This window comes from Heteronotia binoei, chromosome 15, assembly GCF_032191835.1.
Source record: "Heteronotia binoei isolate CCM8104 ecotype False Entrance Well chromosome 15, APGP_CSIRO_Hbin_v1, whole genome shotgun sequence".
NCBI classification, from domain to species: domain Eukaryota; kingdom Metazoa; phylum Chordata; class Lepidosauria; order Squamata; family Gekkonidae; genus Heteronotia; species Heteronotia binoei.
The window spans coordinates 4,653,508-4,679,505 of record NC_083237.1 but is presented as its reverse complement, the minus strand read 5'-3'; the positions used below and the strand labels follow the sequence as shown (position 1 = coordinate 4,679,505).

Sequence of the window (25,998 nt, the reverse complement as noted above, 5' to 3'; positions counted from 1 at the left end):
TGATACTAATTTCCGAAAGGGGGCCCACCCACAACTACAAGGCTATCATTTAATTTTTATAAGAAATAAGTAAAACTTTCAAAAAAATACGTCAGCGGGGAAAAAGTACAATGAAAACTTTTGCGAAATAAATGCAAATATATGTTTTAGGAAATGCAGTGTACATATGTTATACATTTTACTGGCAGTCTGCAATAAATTGCACTTTCTCCAGGGGAGCTGATCTCTGCCAGCTGGAGGTCAGTTGTAAAAGCGGGAGATCCCCAGGCCCCACCTGGAGGCTGGCAACCCTAAATACCACGTAGATTTTAGTTGCATTGCAGTAATAATATTGGAACTTCTATTATATTTTCAAGCGACTAAAAGGACATTAACATTTTAAGCATATTGTCTAATGATTAAGGGGGTCCACTTCGTCAGGGTGCAGCCCACTTGCCATTGGGCAAGCTGCTTGTAGCCCACTTGCCATTGGGCAAGCTGACACCTTGGCTAGTCTGGCCCTCTCATGGAGAGGTGGGGAAAGTTGGCTCCTTTCCGGGTCTCTGTATCCTTGTGCCCCACCATTGATTTCCACTGCTCCTGCAGTCCCTGGCTCTTTACATCCCTAAGACAAACACGCAGCCTCTTCTCTGCCGGTGGATGTCCACAAAGCCAGCTGGAACTCTGCCTACCAATGTTCCCTCTAAGCTGCAGAGTCTTGTGAGCAAAAATTCTACTTTGTGAGCAACTGGCATTGACGTGGTGAGCAACTCCATCAATCAGTGTGCTCTCAGAGAGATTTTTGACAACAGTTGAATGCTAGTGGAATAGTAAATGGGCAATAGTTATAGTCAAAAATGAGACTGATCATACCTTTCTTAATTTATGTTGATAAGGATTATAGTTTAAAACGAGACTAAGGGAATATGTATCTCTTGCATCCTATTTTTATGATTTAAGGACAAAAGGATTATAACGAAGATGGAAGATAAATATAGCAAATGGGTTTTTTTCCCCTATACTTTATTGTATTATAGTTATAAGACTTTTGATGAAGATTCTTAAAACGTTAAAATTACCTTTTATTTCTTTTTAGTATTCTAAAATGCACCGGTGGAGGTCACGAAAAGGGGGGAGAGGGAGGTGGAAATGTAATGTATTGGTATTAAGCTTTTGATAATGGTTGAACAGTGTTACAATATATTGCAGAATAATAAAAAAATGTTTTTTACAAAAAAAAAATTGTGCTCTCAGGTCATCCTTCCTGAGCGAAGACGAAAGTGTGTGAGCTGGAGGCTAAAAACCTGTGAGCTAGTTCATGCGAACTCAATTTAGAGGGAACTCTGCTGCCTATTCTCCCTGGCAGGGGGAAGTTGTCTCACCACAAAAGGGGTGAGGTTTACTTGCCGGCAGCAGGATATAAAGCCTGCCCTAGAAAGGATAGACATGAGAGAGCATCCAGGACTCCTTCTGGTTAGCTTTCCTAACTCCAATCCGTCAAGATAAGAAATATTCTCTGCAGACGCCTCCCTGAGCTGCAACATGGTTGTCTATACAGCTCGTGTGTCTACCGGCACCTGCCTGGGCTCAGAGACTAGGAACCATATTTCACTCACCTTGGTGGGCACCAACGGCAACAGCCCTCAAACTTGGCTTAACCACTGGGGACTGAACTTCTACTACGGAGCGGTAAGTCCTGCGTGGTAGGACAGATCCGAGCCCAGCCGAAGGTCTCAGGTTTTATGGGACAGAATGCATTTTGCAAATAAGACCTCGCTTCTTGCATGATCATTATTTGCCGTAAGGACTGCTGTACTGCAAACTACCCGCAGTGGCCATTTTATTCCAGGTTATAGTGGGGATTCGAAAGGCAAAGCAGGCAACTCATTTTCTGTGACCTGAGAGAATTGAGTCCTGGGCTTCCTTCCCACGGGGCTTTGTGGCAAACTATTTCTGCGCCCACCACCAGGTCTTTCAAAAGTAGGTGAGGGAGGGGTGAGAGGGCTCTACTGCTCAAAGGAGAAAAAGCAAAATCCAGTGGAGATAGTGAAAGCCCTTGGACATGCAGGGGTTTTTTTGAAGCAGGAATGCAGAGGAACGCAGTTCTGGCTGCGTTCTTGGTGTCAGGGGGTGTGGCCTAAGTGTGCAGACTCTTGGTGTAGTGGTTAAGTGTGTAGTGGTTAAGTGTGGTGTAGCGGTTAAGTGTGCGGACTCTTATCTGGGAGAACCGGGTTTGATTCCCCACTCCTCCACTTGCAGCTGCTGGAATGACCTTGGGTCAGCTATAGTTCTCACAGAGCTGTCCTAGAAAGGGCAGTTTCTGCCAGAGCTCTCTCAGCCCCAACTACCTCATCGGGCGTCTGTTGTGGAGGGGAAAAGATAAAGGCGATTACAAGGCGCTCTGAGACTCTGATTCAGAGAGGAGGGTGGGGTATAAATCTGTGGTCACCTTCTTCTTCTAATATGCAAATGAGTTCCTGCTGGGCTTTATCTGCAAAAAAGCCTTGTGTGAAACGAGGGTGACATCAGGGGGTGAAACAAGGGTGACAGTTCAGTTTGCACGTGATTATCCCAGATGGTGTGGCCTAATATGCTAATGAGTGTGTGACCTAATATGCTAATATTAGGGGATGTGGTTTAATATGCTACTGAGTTCCTGCTGGGCTTTTACCTAGGGCGGCAGGCCAGGTGCGTGTGTATGTGTGTGGGCCAGATTAGGCTCTTCCCACATGACTTCAAATAGAAAAACAATTATTTGCATTAATTTTGGTGGCCTGAACCATTCTTCCTCAGTGGAGAACTATCTTTTAAGTTGATAATTTTTTACGGCCCCTGAATGATGTTATAAATTTCCATATGGCCCTTGGCAGAAAAAAGGTTCCCCACCCCTGATTTAAAAGGAAACCTTTTTTTAAGAAACAAAATTGCCCAAAACGAAAATCAAACCATAACCTTGCTATTAATAGCACTGTGTCTTAAGCAACCAAGCTAACCAGCTATTCCTGCAAGCGAGTCAGACACAGGCAATTACTTTCCTAATTTCCTATTTCAAAAGACCCCTCTAGTGCGAAACTGATCAATAAGGTGAGACCAACTGGCCTGTGAGGGGAGGGGGGAAGAAAAGTCTGAGGAAATGGGGATGCTTTTAAAGGCATGGAAGTAAACTAAAAGGAGGAGAGGGAAATACTCCTCTGAAAAAAACACTCTTGGAAACTACAGAGATTCAGCAGAGGGACAGTGGAATGCTGGAGAAAGGATGTGGAAGGAATTTTAAAAATCCTATGGGAGAGTGAGGTGAGAGCATGAGAGAACAGAGAAGCAAATTATTGAAGGAAGAGACGTTTGCGGAGAGAGCCATGGTAAACACAAATGCAGAAAAGGCCTAAGTTGGAACATCTTCTGATCATGGTTCCCCCCACTCCATTTCAGGACAGCAAATACAAAATTACCTGCCCCCAAGACCTGGGAGATATTTTGCTCATCAAGATTACCAAAAAAAAATTGCTCATCCAAGACAGTTGGTACTGCAACTTTGTCAAGGTGAAATCCCCACAGGGCAAGACCTACAATTTCCCAGTCTACCGGTGGATCGAAAGCTCCAACACCATAGAATTCAGAGAGGGGAAAGGTAAGAAGACCTATTGCAAGGATGCCCAAACTTACTCTTGGTCTGCATGTCCCCAGGGACAACGCATGGGAGTAGGCGAGGTAGGCAGCCAGCTAGGGCTCCCCCTCCCCACAGGGGCACCTCCCCCTCATCCCCGCTCACACTGACTCTGATCTTCCATGCCATTCTTTCTCGGCCAAATGATCGGAGCTGAGAAAGAGCAATGCGTCCCATGCCCAGTTCTCTCTGAAGCCAAAGAAGGCTGGGCAGGGGGCATGCTGAGCATTCTTTCTCGGCTCTGAACAATCGGAGCCGAGAAGGAACACTTGCGAAAAGCGTTCCGTTGCGATGACATCCCTTCCAAAAATCTAGAACACAAAAACACTTCGTTTATCCTGAAATGAAACAATCATGGTAAATGTTTAACTCTCAAAGCCCAAATCCAAAACTCTAATAACTTTATCTCAATGTCCACTCCTTCTGGTCGTGGCTATAGCCAGGGTGGGGCAATTCTCTGCAGCTCCTGTCCTGAAATACTGACTCTCTCCAGAGATTATTTTCTTTCCAAAGCCCCTGATCTCCCCTGACCCCTTCTCCCCCGTAGGGTTAACTGCTCCTGAAGACCCCCTCTCAGAATACCGGAAGAAAGAACTGGAAGAGAAGCGGGAATGCTACAAGTGAGTATTGATGCTTGAGGGCTCCAAAGAATCTCCCCTCACTCCATGCTTGCAAGGACAGACCCGACTCCTGGATTCACCATCCAAAGAAAATGAAAGTATTTCAGTGCCGATTTCCTAACAGTACTTATTGGCCTCTTCTGTGCAGGTGGAAGGAGTACGCCCCCGGAATGCCTCACTGTCTGGATGTCGACTCGACTTGTGACCTGGACACCAACTCCAAATTTGCTTTCACCAAATGCACTCTTTTTCTCACACGTGCCACAGTAACGTAAGTCGCACAAAGAAAGAACAAATGTGGTGACAGCACGTAAAGGGGGTACTATCTTCAAACCCATTACTGGGGTTATGGCAGTGTCAAGTACTGTCCACAGTCTCTGTGGAGCAGAGTGGCTAACAAAGGGTCCAGGAGCACTTTCCAGACCAACAGGAATTTCAGGGATTGAGTTTTCAAGACTCAAAGAGACTGATGAAAGGCGTTTTGACTCAAAAGCTCATGCCCTGAAAATGTTGTTGGTTTCTGTGGCTCACCTGGACTTGTATCTAGGTGTTCTACGGTAGACCAAACTGCATTAAGCAGAGCAGGAGTTACCCCAGCCTAAAGGTTAGTTGGCTCCCTAAGTGCGTTCTTCACTGTCGAAGCAGAAATTATTATGTGGCCAACGGTAGCTCTCCAGATGCTTTTTGCCTACAACTCCCATCAGCCCCAGCCAACATGGCTGATGGCTGGGGCTGATGGGAGTTGTTGGCAAAAAATACCTGGAGACCTACTGTTGGCCACCCCTAATGTATAGGATCCCTCTTCCTCGGAGAAAAAGTCAGGGAGCATTCCTTTTCATTTTGACTGCTGACCTCTCTGAGAGCCAGTTTGGTGTAGTGGTTAAGTCTGGGAGAACTGGGTTTGATTCCCCACTCCTCTACTTGCAGCTGCTAGAATGGCCTTGGGTCAGCCATAGCTTTTGCAGGGGTTGTTCTTGAAAGGGCAGCTGTTGTTAGAGCCCTCTCAGCCCCACCCTCCACACAGGGTGTCTGTTGTGGGGGGAGAAGATATAGGAGATTGTAAGCTGCTCTGAGTCTCTGTGATAGTTCCCAGACCTGACAGTGTTTTATTGGGATTTTTAAAATACTCGTCTTCCAAACTTTGTTCCTTCTTGTCTTCTTTAGGGTGGTGGAACAGAGACTGAAAGGATACTCTACCAGCAAAAAGTCTTGGGGATCCTTGGATGACATCAAGAAGGTCTTCTGTTTCCACAGGAATGACATGATAGGTAAGACTAGAGGGGGATTCTATTAGAATGTCATTGGTGGCCGCACCCAGTCGTGGCTCAACCTCCAGATTCAATAACATCTGGAACATGCTAGAAGAGGGAAACTGTCTTAAGGAGTCCTAACTGGTTCCCAGCTCATCCTTGCTCACTAATAGGAAACCTAATGGGAATAAGAGGCCCTGAGCCTGCTTCAGTAGGGAGGGCGGGATATGAAGGCTGAGAAAAGACGGGCATTCTGGGGCGACTCGGAAGCATCCCAAATAGGGACAGCTCAAAATGAGCTGTCTCAATGCCTCCACACACTCACCCGCTTGCTGCCCCCATCCCGTCTGTGCAGCAGCTCAGCACCGCCACACGGGAAGGCGCCCCAGAAGCCTGTATACAGGGGGATGATGACTGCAATGCCAATCCCCAAGCTCTGAATGGATTCATTAAAAAAAAATCCTGGGCAAAGCTTGGGGCGTCTTGGCAGTTCCACACCGCCAAGTCGCCTTGCTTGCGCATTTCCCTGTCCAGATGGTGGGGAGGCGACTGACGGCCAGTCAAAGATTAGCTACCACTTTGGAAGTGGTAGCTTTTGAGCCGGTCTCAGGTGCCTGGAGGACAGGGTGTGGACAGGAAGAGGACAGTCGGCAGATGTTGCTGTCTGTACAGATTTTTGGGGGTAGACTTCAGAGGCTTCTCTGAGTCGACCCAAAGTGCCGGTTTGTAATCAGCCAAATAGAATTAGTTAACTAAATAAAAATAAAATAAATAAAGCTTAGGAATCCAGTTTGCTACTCTCCCTCTTATAACATACTAGAAATCACTTTGATCCCTGCCAAATCCAGAAGTCTTGATTCCCTGCCCTCTTAACACTGATCAAGAGAGTCCTTTGTGACATCACATGATTCCTTTGTCCCGCACTCCATAAAAGGATTCTGCCCAGTTGAATCCACCGTGGATCTTTTGTCTTCCAGATTATGTCACAGAACACTGGAAGGAAGACGCCTTCTTTGGCTACCAGTTCCTGAATGGACTGAATCCAAACGTCATCCGGAAATGCACAGAGATCCCACCTTATTTCCCCGTTACTCAAGAGATGGTGGTCAGGTCCCTGGGCAAGGGCACCACTTTAGCGGAAGAGCTGAAGGTAAGAAATTTGGAATTGTGGCCCATGTGGGTGGGTGTGTTTGTGTGCGTTCTGGAAAGATACATTTGTGCACTGCACAATTTTCCTCAGTGGCTTTCTGGAAAATCCAATATGGCTGCTCCCCGGCAGCAACATAGAGGCAGCTGCCTCACTTGGGGGGAAATGCCTTCTTAGTCTCTCTTGCCTGCCTCGCTCTGCTGCCTGATGCTGAAACAGGATGCTGAATGGCTTACAAGCCACTCTCTCTTCCCAGGGAGTTCTTGTCTCCGTGGTTTCCCACAGGAGCCCTGAGCTTCCACTTAGGGGGAGAGGGGGCCACCTGAACATTCAGCACTGATCCTTCCTCGGAGGGGACATTGGTGTGTAATTCAACAACCTGGCTGGGAGCCCCTCCGGAAGTGCCTGGAGTTACAGAAAGAGGGATGAGAAGAAAGGAGCAGCCTCAAAGGAGAATGCTCTAATTTGTCAGCAGAGTTCGGGTGCAGCAGAGCGACCAAGTTTTTGCAAGACTGTGGACCAGTCACAGGACTTTATACATTTATCCTCTAATTAATTGTTAAAAACAAACTGTAAAATAAATCATATGCCAACATGCCTGTATTTATTGTAGAAAGCTAAAACCATTTAAGGGCCCATCATAAGCCTCTATCCTATGTACAATCATAAAACCACAATGAGAACCCACTCAACTTGACCTGATGCGTGTTGGCATGTAACTCTTGGCACATAGGCTCTGACCTTACACCTACCTTGATCAATTCTGGACCATGTGGCATACAATAAGACACTGGATGCAATATGTATGCCCTTGATTAGGACATAAGGCTGTAGAATAAGAGGCCTCAAGAATATCTTTAAGCCTTTGTCACTTCATTAAATTTCCTTGAGTTCCAGCATTGTTCTATTGTTTTATTGTATTATGTATTATGAGCCAATATGTGTACTCACCTTTCTGACCTCTGAAGACCAGTCTAGGTTGAAACGCGTCAGGTCAAGTTGAGTGGGTTCCCATTGTGGTTTTATGATTGTACAAAGGATAGAGGCTTATGACGGGCCCTTAAATGGTTTTAGCTTTCTACAATAAATACACGTATGTTGGTATATGATTTATTTTACAGTTTGTTTTTAATGTTTGGCCCTTTAATTGCATATTAACCTTTCAGGTTTCTTACTCCAGTTTTGGGGTTAAGTTTCTTTCCCTTCTTTGTTTTTCCTTTATTCTTTATGCTGCCGTGGGAATTTGATGGGAAGGAGGGATACAAATATTTCTGACAAATAACATCAGGATCGTATTGTGAGGAAGCCTATTCCCACCCCACGCAAATTTCCCCTTCCACCCCTCTCCTCTGCAGAAAGGGACCATCTACATTGCCGACTACAAAATTCTGGATGGGATCCCGGCTGGCCGGAATAACAAGCTCCAGCAGTACATCGCGGCCCCCCTCTGCCTGCTGCACCTCACACCGCAGGAGGAACTCCTTCCTCTGGCCATCCAGGTAACAGGCCAGAACTGTATGAGACTCTCGTGGGCCCTGGTTTGGGGGCTTGTTCAGTCGGCGGTGATCTTTCCGAGTGTTTCCAGGGAAGGGGTCTGAAACCACAGAGCATGGGAAAGACAGACTGTATGACTGTATGGAATTCACTGCCACAGGAGGTGGTGGCGGCCACAAGCATAGCCACCTTCAAGAGGGGTTTAGATAAAAATATGGAGCAGAGGTCCATCAGTGGCTATTAGCCACAGTGTGTGTGTATATATAAAAATTTTTTGCCACTGCGTGACACAGAGTGTTGGACTGGATGGGCCATTGGCCTGATCCAACATGGCTTCTCTTATGTTCTTATGTAACCTCCACGGGAGGAAACTGCTTGCAAGGGTCAACAAACTTTTAGAGTCCTTTGAGAAAATGAACAAGCATGCAGACAAAGGTGACCTTAGTAGACATTATTACATTGGACTTTCGAGAGACTTTTGACAAGGTACCTCACCAAAGTATCTTATTTATTTATTTATTTATTTAATCGAATTTATATCCCGCCCTCCCCTAACGGGCTCGGGGTGGCTAACAGCAGTTAAAAACCACATAGAATATTAAAAACAATATACAAAAAATAAATTCCACACATTTTTAACCACAAAATCCAAGATGCACGTCGATGTTTCTGAATATCTGTATTTGTCCAATGGGATTGTCAGTGCTGTGGGGCATTTGCTACCTCCCCTTAACCGTTGAAGGCAAGCTTAAATAGTTTGGTCTTACAGGCATGGCGGAACTCTGTAAGTTGGTTGTTATTTGACAGCACTTAAGTATTATTTATTTATTTATCTATCAGATTTATATCCCACCCTCCCCCGACAGGCTCAGAGCGGCTAACAACAGTTTAAAAACATTAGCAATTTACAAACATATTAAAATTAAATATATAAAAAAACATTTCCATACATATTAAAAATCCAAGATGGCAATCTTCTGATTTCCATTATATTAGTTCAGTGAGATTGTCGGTGCTGAAGGTAATAGCCACCTCCCGCTAACCATTAAAGGCCAGAATTTACCCCACATATTCTAACAAATGTTGGAAGTGCCAAGAAGTCAAAGGCTCGCTGTTTCATATATGGTGGCAATGTAAACGTGCTAGAAAATACTGGGCCCAAGTTAATACTTGGGCACAAAAAATCTTGAAAATACAAATTAACCATGTACCAGACTTATACCTTTTAAATATTTGCAGACAAAACCTTCCTATGACAAAGTTGAAACTCTTATTGTATATAGTTACTATCGCTAGAATACTCTATGCCAAGTATTGGAAGAATGACAGAACCCCCCATAGAGACGAATTTATCAATAAGCTGCTGGATGTCGCAGAATCTGATTTAATGTCCACAAGATTAAGAGACGGTAATGGGCAAAAATGTCAGGAGGAATGGGACCCTATTTACGAATGGGCTAAAAGTAAAGGTTTTGGTATGGAGTAATAATACTGTTTTCTTTCTTTCTAAAATCCTCTTCATCTCCCTGTGTGTATGGTGGGTGGTTGTAGTAGGGGTCACGGTTGTATCTTGTTGTACCTCGTACAGATCTGTTTAGAATGTATTGTGATTTCTGGAATGTATTATGTGCGAGGGCTTGGGACTGTATTTGGTAAGTTTGTGGGTTTGAGTGTATTTGTTTTTGTTTGTGTTTGTTGGTAATTGTTTTCTAATAAAAAAACTTTCTATAAAAAAAAAAAGGTGAGTTTAAATAGTTTGGTCTCACAGGCCCTGTGGAACTGTGGCAGGTTCTGCAGGGCCCTGATGTTTTCAGGGAGGGCATTCCACAAAGTAGGGGCTATTACTGAGAACTTTCTGGCTCTAGTGCTGGTCAATTGAGCTTCTTTCGGTCCAGGGATCTTAAGGAGATTTTGCGACCCTGAACGTAGTGCCCTCTGAGGTACGTATGCGGTACGTATTATTATACTTTACCCACCTTGTCCAATATTAGCAGTCAAGGGATAAGAAGAAGGAAGCAAAGAGCAGGAATAAATGGAAAGTTCTCACAATGGAAGGTTAGGTGTTTAATTTATCCATAAATGATCTGGAATGAGTGGTGGGGTGTATACCGGGGGCTATGCTGACATGATGCAAACCTGCTTCAATTCTGCAAGAGCCTTCAGATCACCTTCCTTGATTAGCTAAGTCACCAGTTTTGTGCCATTGGCCTGCTGGTGGCCTCCCAGAGCCAAATCAAACCCTGATACTGTGAAATGTTGGTTGCTTTCGGACCTCAGACTGCTGACTCTCCCTTGATGTTTTTAATTGCAAGGGGGAGGGGGAGCAGCACTCTCCTGCCTTTCACTGGGAAAAGAAAAATTCCATTCCAATGCCTATAAAGAAGATAACTCAGAGAAGAGTTTTCACAACAGCCACAAGGAAGGGTGTCAGAAGCAGAGTTTTCAACACAAACATAAGACCTTTTTATCCTTGGTTAGCACTCATTCGCTGTAGCAGTAGGAGAAGAAAATGAATGTAAGAAGGATTTGTTTTAAATGCCAAACTGGCAACCATTGTCCATTATTTCCCTGCCACAGCAGTCTATGCAGAGGTGCACATATGCAGAAAAGAACTACTTTTTGGAGGCCTGGTAAAAGAGAACCACTTTGCTACATGGGCTTGAGATTCAGAGGAGCTGGAGAGGAGAGGGAGGAGAGGAATGTTTTCCACTTGATTTTGCTGGTGTCATTTTAATGACTGCTGCCTGTAAAGCGCTCAAATTGGCTGAGCATGGAAAAGAATGGTGCCTGCAATGCAGGTGTCCACAAAAGGGTCCTGAACCTCTAGAATTAGGGGTGGGCATGAGCTGAACCACAAAGCAAAATTCGTCACAAATTTGCCCTGCTCATGGTTCATGAACCAGAATTCATGACAGGTGTACCATCATGAACCTCCACGACTTTTAAAACAGTTCATGGTGGTTCACAGATTGAGCAGAAAGCAGGTATCAAGCCCCGATATTCCAAATAATGAGATCCTTTGTTATTTCAAATAGATGCATTTATTAGAAATCAGGTAGTGCTTCACTGACATGGTCAGTGAAAATACTGACAAAGTACCAGCTACACAATCACTATATAGGATAACATAAACTGTTAGTAAATGGTGGCAACATTCAAATCTAAAGGTTACCAGGTTAACATAACAGAATAAGTCCACACTACAAAGCATTCTACCAGGGACCTGTGAATAGATAAGAACTCTGAGAACTATGGAGGGTGACCTCTCACATTCCACAGCAGACACAATAGGAACCATCCTGGGAAATAAACAAGAGCATGTCAGGTTGCCAGGCCAGCTAAGCAGTAAATAACAAAAGGCCTTGAGCAGTAAATAAGAAGAAAAATGGAGGGGCTTGACAGCAGGGTTTAAAGGGACTCTGAGTCCCTTTAAACCCCTGCTTTCTGCTCCCTGCCACTTAGTTGTTGCTTGCTTATGTAGACTGCTCCCTGCCATTGAGCTCTATTCGGGCTTTCTACAAACCCTGTTTAAAGGCTTTCTACTGTATATGGGCTTTCTACAAACCTTGTTTATTTATTGTTTTAAATTAAAAGTTTTATTGAATTTCAGTTATATGGAAAGGGGAATGGAAGGTTTTACAGGGGATTTGGGAAAAACAGGGTTGGAGGATGAGGACAGAAAAAGTTTCTTAATTACATTTTCTTTCTCATTACATATACATCTGATTCAAACATCACTCAGTCTATATATCATTTACAATTCGTATTTTCTATTTTGTCTCATAACATTTCTACTCTCTAAAATTCTTACTTTGACTTACAACTATACATTTCCTGAAATTGCTTCATCTTGTTCAGTATATTAAACAGTACTCACTCCTTATTTTATGCATTCTTTATGTATAAGCATGTTATTTCTTAGTGTCACAATTTTCACACCTATACTGCACCCAACCAATCATACAATGGTTGCCAAATCTTCTTGTTGTCTTGTATATTTCCTTCTCATAATTTTGCAGAGAGCAAGTCCATTTCAGCTGTTTCTAAGAGTTTTAAAACAAAGTCCTCTTGTTTAGGTATTTTTTGTGTTTCCCACTGTTTTGCATATATTATTCTTGCTGCAGTTACAGCATAGATCAAGAATTTAATTACCGGTTTGGGAAGCAAATCTTGGCAAATATTTAACAAGTACATCTCAGGTTTATGCTGTAAATAAGTTTTTAAAAATTTTTGTAGACAGCTATGAATTTGTTTCCAGTAACTTTTCACTAACATGAATAGCGAAATTTCCAATAACTTTTTGCTAACTTTTAGTGAAAAGTTACAAAGCCTGTTTAAACGGACTGCAGTCCCTTTAAATAGATTTGCTGGTGGTCATGAACCACAAACCTGTTTGGTTCAACTAGAAGCCTCCTGTTCGTTTCATGTTTTGGCCAGAAACCATCAACTGAAATGTACCCATCCCTATCCAGAACACAAAAACATGGCACACATTTCTAACACGAACCACTAATGTACTATATGACACAAAGCAATCAAAGTAACCCCCCCAAAGCCAAGATTCAAAACTGTAACAAAAATTTTATTGGTGCTCCATTCATCCAAATAGATTTTTTGTTGTTGCAATTGTTTTACCGAGTTCTCATGTGGGTTGCTTCCTTTTCCCACAGCTCAGCCAGACCCCAGGCCCAGAGACCCCAATCTTCCTGCCCAGTGACTCTGAATGGGACTGGATCCTGGCCAAGACCTGGGTGCGAAACTCCCACTTCCATGTACACCAGGCTGTGGCCCACCTGCTCCACACACACCTGCTGGCAGAAGTCTTTGCCCTGGCGACCCTCCGCCACTTGCCCGGGTGCCACCCGCTTTACAAGGTGAGACTGAGGCAAGGGAGGCGTTATGCTTCTAACCTCATTAAGGAAAAAATACAGAAGGCAAAATCAGCCAAGAATTTCCAGTGAATTGGTGAACACATGAAGCTGCCTTATACTGAATTAGACCATTGGTCCATCAAGGTCAATATATTGTCTACTCCTACTGGTAGGAGCTCTACAGTGACTCCGGCAGATCTGGGGATTGAATATGTGGACCTTCTGCATGCACACAAGATGCTCTACCACTGAGCCATGGCCCTTTCCAAATTAATTTAGCTTGGGTAAAACCAGACAGATCCCATACTTCTCACATTTCATGGCACTTTAAACCTTGTTGCTTGCTGATTCTGTAGTAGAGCATCTGTTTATCACACAGATAGATAGCCCCAGGTTCAATCCCACCTCCATTTAAAGGGAAGGTTGGACTGATATTCTGATTCAGTGTCATGCAGTTTCATATATTCATGTTACCTCCGTAGATTCCAGCACCCAAAGGTTTATGTTGCAACGAAATCAAGTTAGTCCGCTGGATGACACATGACTCCTGTTTAATTGATAGTACATTTCCAGCTTTGACCTCAATATTTGTCTTTGTTTTTCTATTCAACTCCCCACCTTATTTTCTGGTAGAGGTTCTAAATTCAATAATGGGGTACCTACCTGCTGTACATTGCTTTAGGTATTGTGTATGTTATTTAATTGCATCTTGAAACCCAGGCTTCTCTACTGACTTTGAAAAGTTGCACCGTCAAAAGCATAACAATTGACAAAGTGAAGCCCGTTACAGGACCTTTCAGTCAGAAAGATAACCCTGAAAAGTTCTGGCTGCGGCAGGAAAGCCAAAGAGCATCAGAGGACTTTGACGGTGAGAAACAGTGTTCCCTCTAAGCTGAAGTAGTGTGAGCTAGCTCACAGATTTTTAGCCTCCAGTTCACACATTTTGTCTTAGCTCAGGAAAAATGGCCCCAGAGCACAATAATTTATGCAGTAGCTCACAACCTTACTGCCAGTAGCTCACAAAGTAGAATTTTTACTCACAAGACTCTGCAGCTTAGAAGGAACATTGGTGTGAAGTCTTCATTTTGCTCAGCTTTCGGCTCCTCGCCATCTTGGCAGAAAGAGAATCAATGATGCAGACTAATCAGACATGAAATGGTGAACTGGGCGTACCTTATTATCTTCATATACAGACTTGTATTTTGCATGACAGATAGATACGTTAGAATGGATGGTCCAAGCTGAGAACCTCCACACACAGACAGAGACCAAACCCTTCACAGTATTTGTTTGGGCTGCTTTTTGCAGCAGTTTTCTGCTAACTGCTCTTGCTTGGAGCCATATCCTTGTCTCTACACTTCCCTGAATGATCCCAGTCAACCAAGGGTCATGTAATAAATATAATTATACCGTAATGCCATATAGGCAATCAGTTCTGGCTACACTGCCTCATTATGAACCTGATTCAGAGTGAAGGCAGGGAACATTGCCCTCACTCTGAACAGGCATTGGAGAGGGAGCCATCTTTACTATCTACCTCACACCAAAAGAGGTTGTTTGCAGGCTCTTTAGCAGTTTAGAAATGTTAATATGATTGTATAAATTAAGTGTAAAATATAAATCAATAAATTAATGCAATTCTCTCATTTTGACATCTGCCCCTCTTTCAGCTCTTAATTCATCACATGCGCTACACCTTTAACATCAACACTTTGGCCCGGCAACTCCTCATCAGTAAAGATGGTGTCTTTGACAAGGTGAGTTATACATAACCTCCTTTGGCAAAAACTGGTAACCTAGCTGTTCATGAACTTGCCGAAGAGTGATCTGAAGGCTCTTGCAGAATTGGAACAGGTTTGCTTCATGTTATGACAGAGCCAGTTTGGTGTAGTGGCTAAGTGCGCGGACTCTTACCTGGGAGAACCAGGCTTGATTCCCCACTCCTCCACTTGCAGCTGGTGGGATGGCCTTGGGTCAGCCACAGCTCTTGCAGAAAGGGCAGCTTCCGGGAGAGCTCTCTCAGCCCCACCTACCTCACAGTGTGTCTGTTGTGGGAGAATAAAGTAAAGGAGATTGTGAGCTGTTCTGTGACTCTGAGATTCTGAGTGGACGGCAGGGTGTAAATCCAGCATCTTCTTCTCTTTACACCATTTTGGCTTGCTCTGGTGGAAGGAAGGCAAGATAGAAATGGATTTGGCAATAAAGAAATAAAATGATTAAAAATTCTTATCAATTTAATGATATGTGAAACCAACCCCCCACCCCCAACTTTTATCTGTCTGTTGCTCTGGGTTCTGCAATAAGCAGGACTAGCAAGAGTCACTGGTGGATCTGGTGTGAAGTCATGGAAGAAATGGCTCTTGTGTCAGGTGTATCTCCCATTTCTCCCTTTTCTCCAGGCAACTGGTCTTGGGCGAGACGGCTTGGTCCAGCTATGCCAGAGGGGCCTGGAAGCCTTGACTTACTCCTCCCTCTGTCTCCCGGAAGATTTAGAGGACCGCGATGTGTCTTCCTTGCCCAATTACTACTACAGGGATGATGGTTTGGAGATCTGGGCAGCCATAGAAAGGTCAGGAAGGCAATGAGGTAGACTCATTTGGGGGAGGGATAAAGGGACAGTGTGTCCTCCAGGGAGTTCTCCACCACTTTCCTGAGGTGCAGAGGATTTCAGAAGCACCCCTCCCTCCACTAGATCCAAGCACGTCTTTATCAGAAACCACGCCCAGAGAGGGGTCACAGTTAGAAAGCTACAAGCAAGGACAATAGAAACCATTCCAGTGCCCTGTAAAACTAGAAAATTTTAGTACATTAAGCACTCACAGTGTTCCTATACAATGAAGTCTCTTCCTCAAATAAATAATCACCTAAGAACAAACTTTAGTTTTTATAACCATTTCGTGCACTCATCAAATACGTTTTGTACAATCCTCAGATGTAATTAATACATTCCTGGGCTGTGCTGAAGCACCAGTTGAGATACAACAAAAGCACATTCAAGTGGGTGTAATATTAATTATAGTCCATTATGCTCTTGTCTGTTGTCCAAATGAACTGCGTCGATGAAGACTCCAGATTTCTGCTTTGTTTTGAGGGTCCTCTTCCACTTACGGACTGCAATTGATTTTTAAAGATTTAATCTGTTGGATGCCACATGCTGGACTGTATTTAACTTCTTTTATCAACTGTACTGCAACTTATTATGATCCTTACATAGTTGATTACTTATTATTTTCTGTTTTAGTTGACTCAATCCTCCCTTTGTAGTAAATCAACTGAGCATATCAACACTGGTGTTTCAGTACAGCAGAGGAACGCATTAATTGCATCTGAGGATTGTACAAAGTATATTTGATCCGTGTAGGAAAAGGTTATAAATACTAAAGTTTATTCTTAGAAGATTAATTGTTTAAGGAAGAGACTTCATTGCTTACCAGAAACCAGCCAGCTCCTGGTTCACATAAAGGTTTAAATGAAAACTAGCACAGGTGGAAGAATGCTGGGTAGAACTTTTATCCCTGATGCACTGATTTTCTGTTTTCAGGTGGGTTCCTTCAGGAGGTTCACAAGTGGGGCTAGAAGCCCTTCCACTTTGCCTCCCCCCCAAGCACCAAGAATACAGAGCATCACTACCCCAGACAGTTCCAACAATATGCTGTGGCTAATAGCCACTGATGGACCTCTGCTCCATATTTTTATCCAATCCCCTCTTGAAGCTGGCTGTGCTTGTAGATCAGATGTGCCCCAGCTCTGCAGGCTGACTTGCTTTCTGCTTCTCTCTTTCTTCCTTCAGTTTTGTCTCCAACGTTGTTGACTTCTACTATTCAAAGGATGAATCTGTGCAGGAAGATTATGAACTACAGGAATGGATAAAAGAGATCTTTACGGAAGGTTTCCTGAGTCGAAAGTCTTCGGGTAAATGTCTTCTTCCCTCCGTGGATGGGAACCCCCATAGCAAAGCATGCAACCCTGGGTTACAGAAGGAACCACTTTGTGCCATTCAATTTGGCTTGCTGTTCAAGCTCCATAGCTTGGAAATAAGAAATACAGATCCCAAAGTAGTTGTGGGACGTGACTCGGAAACCTCGGAGTGCATTTCACTTTCGGGACTTCTATCTTTCTCCCCTGTGTAACTTTTGTTGGATTTTAGATTGACAGCTCTTCAGTGCAAGGACTGGTGTGCTTGTTCTTTGTAACACACCACCCACCTCCAAAACACTGTATGAATCGAAACAACGCACGTCCTGCTCTCTCAAAAGTGATCGATGCCACTATGAGAACTGAGTTCATGCTAATTGAATTTTTCTTAACTTCAGCTATTGAAAATGTGATGGGCGAGTTCTGTAGGCATGCAGCAAACCTGCTTGTGTAGAATACATTTTTATTACCTTCCCCAGACACATGTCCTTTGTTCACAGGGATCCCATCCTCATTTGATACGGTGGCAGAGCTCAAGAAGTTCCTGACAATGGTGATATTTACTGTCTCCGCTCAGCATGCTGCTGTCAATAATGGGCAGGTAGGAGCAAATCTTCTCTTGGCACTGCTGGCTAAATCTTTATAGTCTTTTCATGGACCCCGTTTTCTTTTACTACAGAGGGAAACTTCTGATTGCAGAATATCATGCATTGAACCAAAAATATCACTTTAGGACAATTGATCCCCTCCCCCCACAGCTCCCCATAATACTGCAAATGTTTTCTTTTCTCATTCTTGTTTCATACGGTCTACTCTCCGCTGCCGCCACCCATTTATGAGGCTGGGTGTTTTGCCCTTTTGTGGGAGATCTCAGCCAATCAGAGACCACATCGAGAATAAAAAGATTTGTACCTGACAAGATTTGGCTCTGTTATAATGTATCTTGAGACCGGCAGAGCCAGTTGAGAGTGAGGGCAATTCTTGTTTGGTCAGAACTGTTATCAGAATTGACTTCATTTTCCCTCAATGATGCCATCTTACAAGACAACCTTCATGGGTCAGCATTCTTTTCACTCTCACCAGGCTTCCACTTTTACCCTTTATCACATCCTCCCTTTCCCCACAAATCACAGAGATGCATGGCTACTTTTTTACTTTAACTATAGTCCTGGGAGAAGAGCTAAGTTTGGTGTAGTGGTTAAGTATAGAGCCAATTTGGTGTAGTAGTTAAGTGGGAGGAAGGGAAGGTGATTGTAAGAGAGCTTGTTTAGTGTAGTGTTGAAGTGTGCGGACTCTTATCTGGGAGAACCGGGTTTGATTCCCCACTCCTCCACTTGCACCTGCTAGCATGGCCTTGGGTCAGCCATAGCTCTGGCAGAGGTTGTCCTTGAAAGGGCAGCTGCTGGGAGAGCCCTCTCTAGCTCCACCCACCTCACAGGGTGTCTGTTATAGGGGAGGAAGGGAAAGGAGATTGTGAGCCGCTCTGAGACTCTTCAGAGTGGAGGGTGGGATATAAATCCAATATCTTCATCTACATCACAGGGTGTCTGTTGTGGGGGAGGAAGGGAAAGGAGATTGTGAGTTGCTCTGAGACTCTTTGGAGTGGAGGGTGGGATATAAATCCAATATCTTCATCTACCTCACAGGGTGTCTGTCGTGGGGGTGGAAGGGAAAGGAGATTGTGAGCCGCTCTGAGACTCTTCAGAGTGGAGGGTAGGATATAAATCCAGTATCTTCATCTACCTCACAGGGTGTCTGTTGTGGGGGAGGAAGGGAAAGGAGATTGTGAGCCGCTCTGAGACTCTTCAGAGTGGAGGGTGGGATATAAATCCAATATCTTCATCCACCTCACAGGGTGTCTGTTGTGGGGGAGGAAGGTAACGGAGATTGTGAGCCGCTCTAAGACTCTTTGGAGTGGACAGCGGGATATAAATCCAATATCTTCTTCTTCTAATATTTGTATTTTGATCACAGTATGGAAATGGTGCCTGGATGCCCAACTTCCCCTCCTCCATGAGGAAGCCCCCACCTCGATCCAAAGGCATGACACACCTAGAAGACTACCTGGAGACTCTGCCCGCCATCAACACCACCTGCGATATCATTGGCACCCTCTACCTGCTCAGCGCCCCATCAGGAGACTCGGTGAGTGCTTTGAACCCACAGAGGCCCAGTGAATAGGTGGCAAAGCTGGGGGTGGAAGGGCCCTGCAGAGATGTTTCCCCTGGGAGATTATAGCAGGCCTCACACTCACTGTGCTGAATCACCATCCAAACTAGGCTTGCCAATCCCCAGGTCCCAGCGGGAGTTCTTCCGTTTTCCCAGGCTCCTTCCCACCCCTAGTCAGCTGGCCAACAGGGGGGAGGGAAAGCCCCGCCCCCACAGCCACCATGTGCCTTTCCACCTCCGGAGGCTTCAGTCTCCGATTGAAAGGCTTCCTCTTTGGATGGTGTGTCTGTGTTACTTTGAAGAAGTTGGCAGCAACTCATGAGTACAGAGGCCAATCCCTTGCTTCAGATTTGCCAGAAACGGGGGGGGGGGGGGGGGAAGGGAAATGTTTGCTGAGCACTTCATTATTCCCTATGTGGAGATCAATTCTCATAGGGTATAATGGGGAATTGATCTGGAGGTTTCGGGGGCTCTGGGGGACAGGTTTTTTGAGGTAGAGGCACCACATTTTTAGTATAGCATCTAGTGCCTCTCCCCAAAGTACCCCCCAAGTTTCAAAACGATTGGACCAGGGGGTCCAATTCTATGAGCCCCGAAAGAAGGTTCCCCTATCCTTCATTATTTCCTATGGAAGGAAGGCATTTTAAAAAGGTGTGCCGTCCCTTTAAATGTGATGGCCAGAACTCCCTTGGAGTTCAATTATGCTTGTCACAGCCTTGATCTTGGCTCCACCCCCAAAGTCTCCTGGCTCCACCCCCAAAGTCCCCAGATATTTCTTGAATTGGACTTTGCAACCCTATGTCTTGTGGAGGCGATTAGTATTGGATTGTGGAACCAGACGAAGCAATCCCTGGAGAGCAATGCTGCGCCTGACATATCTTCTGTTGGAGGGGCTGCCACTTCCCTGTCCAGGTACTGGAGGACGCAGGACAGGTGGTCAACCAGGCAAGAACACACAGGCATAGGATCAGTGTCGTAGTGAAGATGAGTAGTTGAGACACCCAGCCAGAAAACAAGCCTTTTGTTTAGAAGCAGGGCTTTTTTTGTAGCAGGAACTCCTTTGCCTATTAGGCCACACACCTCTAATGTAGCCAATCCTGGGCCCTGTACTAAAAGCCCTGTAAAGCTCTTGGAGGATTGGATACATCAGGAGGGGGGTGGCCTAATATGCAAAGGAGTTCCTGCTACCAAAAAAAGAAGAAGCCCTGTTTAGAAGTAGTTTGACTAGGGGTCGTTTTGTAGAAACATAAGTGGTGGAGCTCATCCAGGGATTGTGATGCAGCTGCAATACTATTCAATGGACAAGGAAGTGGAACTCTCAGAAGGAGGAGGTGGAACTCTCAGGAAGGTTCTGGAGCTGTGCTCCTGTGAGCTCCCAGGAGGCCTGAGTTCGACCCCCTCACCCCTGGGGTTGCCCTGCTTTCCATGATGTTTTGGAAAGAGAGCGGTATGTCAAGGGCTGATTTCTCTTCTTCTTGCTCTTGTGAACAGGTCACTCTCGGGAACTACCCCAATGAGCAGTTCACAGAGAAGGAGACGCAAGAATTCATTCAAGACTTCCAGGACCTCTTGAACAAGATCTCCAAGAAAATTGAGAAGAGGAACAGCTCTCTTCCCATTGGCTACCGTTTTCTGAACCCTCCTGAGATAGAGAACAGTGTTTCCATCTGAGTAGACACAATCTGGATGGTGGCCTTGCAAAGCTATGAGGAACAATGCCAGTTTTTGACTTCCAGATTTTTTACTCTTCCCGTGGAATGCCTGTGGCAGCTTCTAGTTTCTTCCACAAATTTACACAATTTTCTCCTTCCGCCTTAGCAGTGCTCACTTGTGTCCTGACTGAAATGCTTTGCAAGAACAATCTTTTTTTTTAATTTCATTTTAAACTTTTTATAGGGATACGGAATAAGCATATCGATAAGCGAAGGAAAATTAAATCTTGGCAAACTATTAATGGGGGGGGGGCGGGACAATGTCTTCAACCTTCATTGAGACTCAAAGAAGCTATGAGTGTAGAAGGAGACAGACTAAGACATTTGACTGAATTTGAAAAGTTAATATTGATCAACTTTTAGGACACTTTTACAAACTTTTATTACTGATTTCTAATAAATGCATCTATGTGAAATAACAAAGGATCTCATTATTTGGAATATCGGGGCTTGACACCGGCTTTCTGCTCAGTCTGTGAACCACCATGAACTGTTTTAAAAGTCGTGGAAGTTCATGATGGTACACCTGTCATGAATTTTGGTTCATGAACCATGAGCAGGGCAAATCGATTCTCATAGGATATAATGGGGAATTGATCTGGAAGTTGCGAGGGCTCCGGGGGGGCTGTTTTTTGAGGTAAAGGCACCAAATTTTCAGTATAGTATCTAATGCTTCTCCTTAAAGTACCCCCCAAGTTTCAAAACAATTTGACCAAGGGGTCCAATTCTATGAGCCCTATTTCCTATGGAAGGAAGAAATTTAAAAAGATGTGCTGTCCCTTTAAATGTGATGGCCAGAACTCCCTTGGAGTTCAATTATGCTTGTCACACCCTTGTTCCTGGCTCTGCCCCCAATGTTTCCTGGGCCACCCCCAAAGTCCCTAGTTAATTCTTGAATTGGACTTGGCAACCCTACTTAAAGGCCGACTGATGCTCTGATTCAGTATCATGTTTCATATATTCATGCTACCTCATGCGTCTGACAAAGTAGGTTCTAGCACCTAGAGGTTTATGTTGCAATGAAACCAAGTTAGTCCTGTGGATGCCACAAGACTCCTGTTTAATTGGATGCATCTTTCCAGCTTTGCCCTCAGTATTTGTCCTTGTTTTTTATTCAAACCTCTCCCCCTTTTTGGTGAGATTCTAAATTCAGTAATGAGATACCTACCTGCTGTACATTGCTTTAGGTATTTTGTATTCTATTTACTTGCACCATGAACCACAGACTTGTGTACTGCATTTACACTTGCCTCTTCACAAACCAACAGTTGACACTAGGGTTGGGCAAAGTGAAGTCCACTATAGGACCTTTTAGTCAGAGAGATAACCCTGAAAAGATCATGCTCTGGCAGGCAAGCCAATGGGCGTCGGAGTTTGGAAGTCCTCATTTTGCCCAGCTTTCAGCTCCTCTCCACCCTGATAGGAAGAGATTAAATTATGATGACTAATCAGACATGAAATGGTGAATTGGGTGTATCTTATTATCTCAATATGCAGACTTGTATTTTGCATAGCAGATATGTTGGAATGGGTGGTCCAAGCTCAGAATCTCTACACACACACTCACACATGGACCAAACCCTTCACAATATTTGCTTGGGCTGCTTTTGGCAGCAGTCTTCTACTCTCTGCTCTTGCCTGGAGCCATTTCCGTGACTCTACACTTTCCTGAGTGATCCCAGTCAACCAGGGATCATGTTAGGGTTGCCAATCCCCAGGTGGGGGCAGGGGATCCCCTGGTTTGGAGGCCCTCCCCCCGCTTTAGGGTCGTCAGAAAGCGGGGGGATGGGAAGGAAATGTCTGCTGGGAACTCTATTATTCCCTAGGGAGATTTATTCCCATAGAAGATAATGGAGAATTGATCTGCGGGTATCTGGGGCTCTGGGGGGGGCTGTTTTTTGAGGTAGAGGCACCAAATTTTCAGAATAGCATCTAGTGCCTCTCCCCAAAATACTCCCCAAGTTTCAAAATGATTTGGACCAGCCCCAAAAGAAGGTGCCCCTATCCTTCATTATTTCCTACGGAAGGAAGGCATTGAAAAGGTGTGCCGTCCCTTTAAATGTGATGGCCAGAACACCCTTTGGAGTTCAATTATGCTTGTCACAGCCTTGATCTTGGCTCAACCCCTTATGTCTCCTGGCTCCATCCCCAAAGTCTGCTGGCTCCATCCCCAAAGTCCCCAGATATTTCTTAAATTGGACTTGGCAACCCTAGATCATGTAATAAAAATAAGTGTATCACAAAGCCATGAATCCAATTCAGAGTGAAGGCAGGGAACATTGCCCTCACTCTGAATGGGCATTGGAGAGGGGAACTTCTTTGTTACACACGTCCCCGCCCCCCCACCCCCCAAAAAAACCCCAATATCTTTGCAGGCTCTTTGAAAGGAAAGATCCCCTGTGCAAGCACCAGTCATTTCCAACTCTGGGGTGACGTTGCTTTCACAATGTTTTCAGATTCACGGCTTTGTGATACACTTATTTTTATTACATGATCCCTGGTTGATTGGGATCACTCAGGGAAGTGTAGAGTCATGGAAATGGCTCCAGGTAAGAGCAACTTTAGCAGCTTCGAAATGGTATATGATTTCATAAATCCAGTGTAAATATCAATCAATTAATATAATTCTCTCATTTTGACATCTGCCTCTCTCTCCGCTCTTAATCCCTCATATCTGCTACACCTTTAACATCAACACTTTGACCTGGGAACTCTTTGGCCAGGTGAGTTCTACATTCCCTCCTTTGGCACAAACTGGTAACCTAGCCAATCAAGGACATGCCAGAGGATGATCTGAAGGCTCTTGCAGAATTGAAGCAGGCGTGCTTCATTTTTGAGAGTCTCTGTGCGCCATCTTGGCTTGCTGCGGTGGAAGGAAGGCAAGATAGGAATGGAGTTAAGCAATAGAGAAATAAAACGATTTAAAAATTCCGTGCAATTTAATGATATATTTAAAACCTGGACAAATTAAACACAGGCACCAAATGTCTTGTCTCATGTAATATGTTAACGCTCAAGTTTGAAAAGCTGATCTTTTAGAAAGGTCACTGGATGCACCTTTTGAGACACCAGTTCCTCCACCACTACATTAGAGGAAGCTTTGTAAAACATGAGCTGCCTGGTGCAAGAAATGGGTCTCCTGTCAGGTGCATCTCCCATATATCCCTTTTATTTTCCGGGCAACTGGCCTTGGGCATGAGGGCTTGGTCCAGCTATGCCAGAGGGGCCTGGAAGCCTTGACCTATTCCTCCCTGTGCCTTGCCGGATGATTTAGAGCAGCGGTCCCCAACCTTTTTGGCAGCAGGGACTGATTTTGTGGAATACAATTTTTCCACGGACCTGGGGGGGGGGGGGTGGACGGGGTAATGGTTTTGGGATGATACAATTGTGCACTTTATTTTTACCAGTTTGGTGTAGTGGTGAAGTGTGCAGACTCTTATCTGGGAGAACCGGGTTTGATTCCCCACTCCTCCACTTGCAGCTGCTGGGATGGCCTTGGGTCAGCCATAGCTCTCGCAGAGTCGTCCTTGAAAGAGCAGCTTCTGTCAGAGCTCTCTCGCCTACCTTACAGGGTGTCTGAGATTCAGAGTGGAGGATGGATATAAATCTAATATCATCATAATTTTCTTCTTCTGACATTGCAATATATAATAAAATGATTATACAACTCACGGCCCGGTTGCTAACAGGCCATGCACCGATACTGGTCCACAGACCGGGGGTTGGGGACCTCTGATTTAGAGGACTGTGATGTGTCTTCATTGCCCAATTACTACTATAGGGATGATGGTCTGGAGATTTGGGCAGCCATAGAAAGGTCAAGAAGGTAGCAAAAATATGCCTCCGTTCCTGAGGACTGGAAGGTAGCAAATGTCACCCTCATCTTTAAAAAGGGTTCCAGAGAGATCTGGGAGATTACAGGCCAGTCAGTCTGACTTCAATACTGGGAAAGTTGGTAGAACCCATTATCCAGGACAGAATTAGTAGGCACACTGATGAACACAAGTTATTGAGGAAGACTCAGCATGGATTCTGTAAGGGAAGATCTTGCCTCACTAACCTGTTACAGTTCTTTGAGGGGGTGAACAAACATGTGGATAAAGGAGACCCAATAGATGTTGTTTACCTTGACTTCCAGAAAGCTTTTGATAAAGTTCCTCATCAAAAGCTCCTTAGTAAGCTCGAGAGTCATGGAGTAAAAGAACAGGTCCTCTTGTGGATCAAAAACTGACTAATTAATAGGAAGCAGAGAGTGAGTATAAATGGGCAGTCTTCACAGTGGAAGATGGTAAGCAGTGGGGTGCCGCATGGCTCAGCACTGGGTCCCATGCTCTTTAATTTGTTCATTAATGATCTGGAGTTGGGAGTGAGCAGTGAAGTGGCCAGGTTTGCAAATGACACTAAATTGTTCAGGGTGGTGAGAACTAGAGAAAATTGTGAGGCACTCCAAAGGGATCTGTTGAGGCTGGGTGAGTGGGTGTCAATGTGGCAGATGAGGTTCGTGTGGTCAAGTGCAAAGTAATGCACATTGGGGCCAAGAATCCCAGCTGCAAATACAAGTTGATGGGGTGTGAACTGGCAGAGACTGACCAAGAGAGAGATCTGCCTCCGTTCCTGAGGACTGGAAGGTAGCAAATGTCACCCCCATCTTTAAAAAGGGATGGTGGCTCAGTGGTAGAGCATCTGCTTGGGAAGCAGAAGGTCCCAGGTTCAATCCCTGGCATCTCCAAAAAAGGGTCCAGGCAAATAGATGTGAAAAACCTCAGCTTGAGACCCTGGAGAGCCGCTGCCAGTCTGAGAAGACAATACTGACTTTGATGGACCAAGAATGTGATTCAGTATAAGGCAGCTTCATATATTCATACGTTCATCTTTGGATCGTGGTAGATAACTCACTGAAAATGTCAAGTGTGCAATTGCAATAAAAAAAGACCAACCCCATGCTGGGAATTATTAGGAAGGAAATTGAAAACAAATCAGCCAGTATAATAATGCCCCTGTATAAATCAATGGTGCGTTCTCATTTGGAATACTGTGTACAATTCTGGTCACTGCACCTCAAAAAGGATATTATAGTAGTAGTAGTAATAATAATAATAATAATAATAATAATAATAATACATTTATTTTTATATCCCCCTGCCAGAGGCAGGCTCAGGGCGGCTAACACGACATGG

The 25,998-nt window shown here is 44.5% G+C and overlaps 1 protein-coding gene across 1 annotated transcript; it reads left to right on the top strand.

Annotated features, from left to right (window-relative positions):
- Nucleotides 1-1,425: 1,425 nt before the first annotated feature.
- Nucleotides 1,426-20,818, top strand: LOC132584884 (polyunsaturated fatty acid lipoxygenase ALOX15B-like). Its single transcript, XM_060256845.1, has 14 exons — nt 1,426-1,668; nt 3,409-3,607; nt 4,191-4,263; nt 4,412-4,534; nt 5,428-5,531; nt 6,491-6,663; nt 8,016-8,159; nt 12,825-13,028; nt 14,696-14,782; nt 15,425-15,594; nt 16,816-16,937; nt 17,441-17,541; nt 18,915-19,085; nt 20,601-20,818. Exons 1-14 carry the CDS (start codon nt 1,522-1,524, stop codon nt 20,778-20,780), a joined length of 1,998 nt encoding a protein of 665 aa, XP_060112828.1. The 5' UTR covers nt 1,426-1,521; the 3' UTR covers nt 20,781-20,818.
- Nucleotides 20,819-25,998: the final 5,180 nt, after the last annotated feature.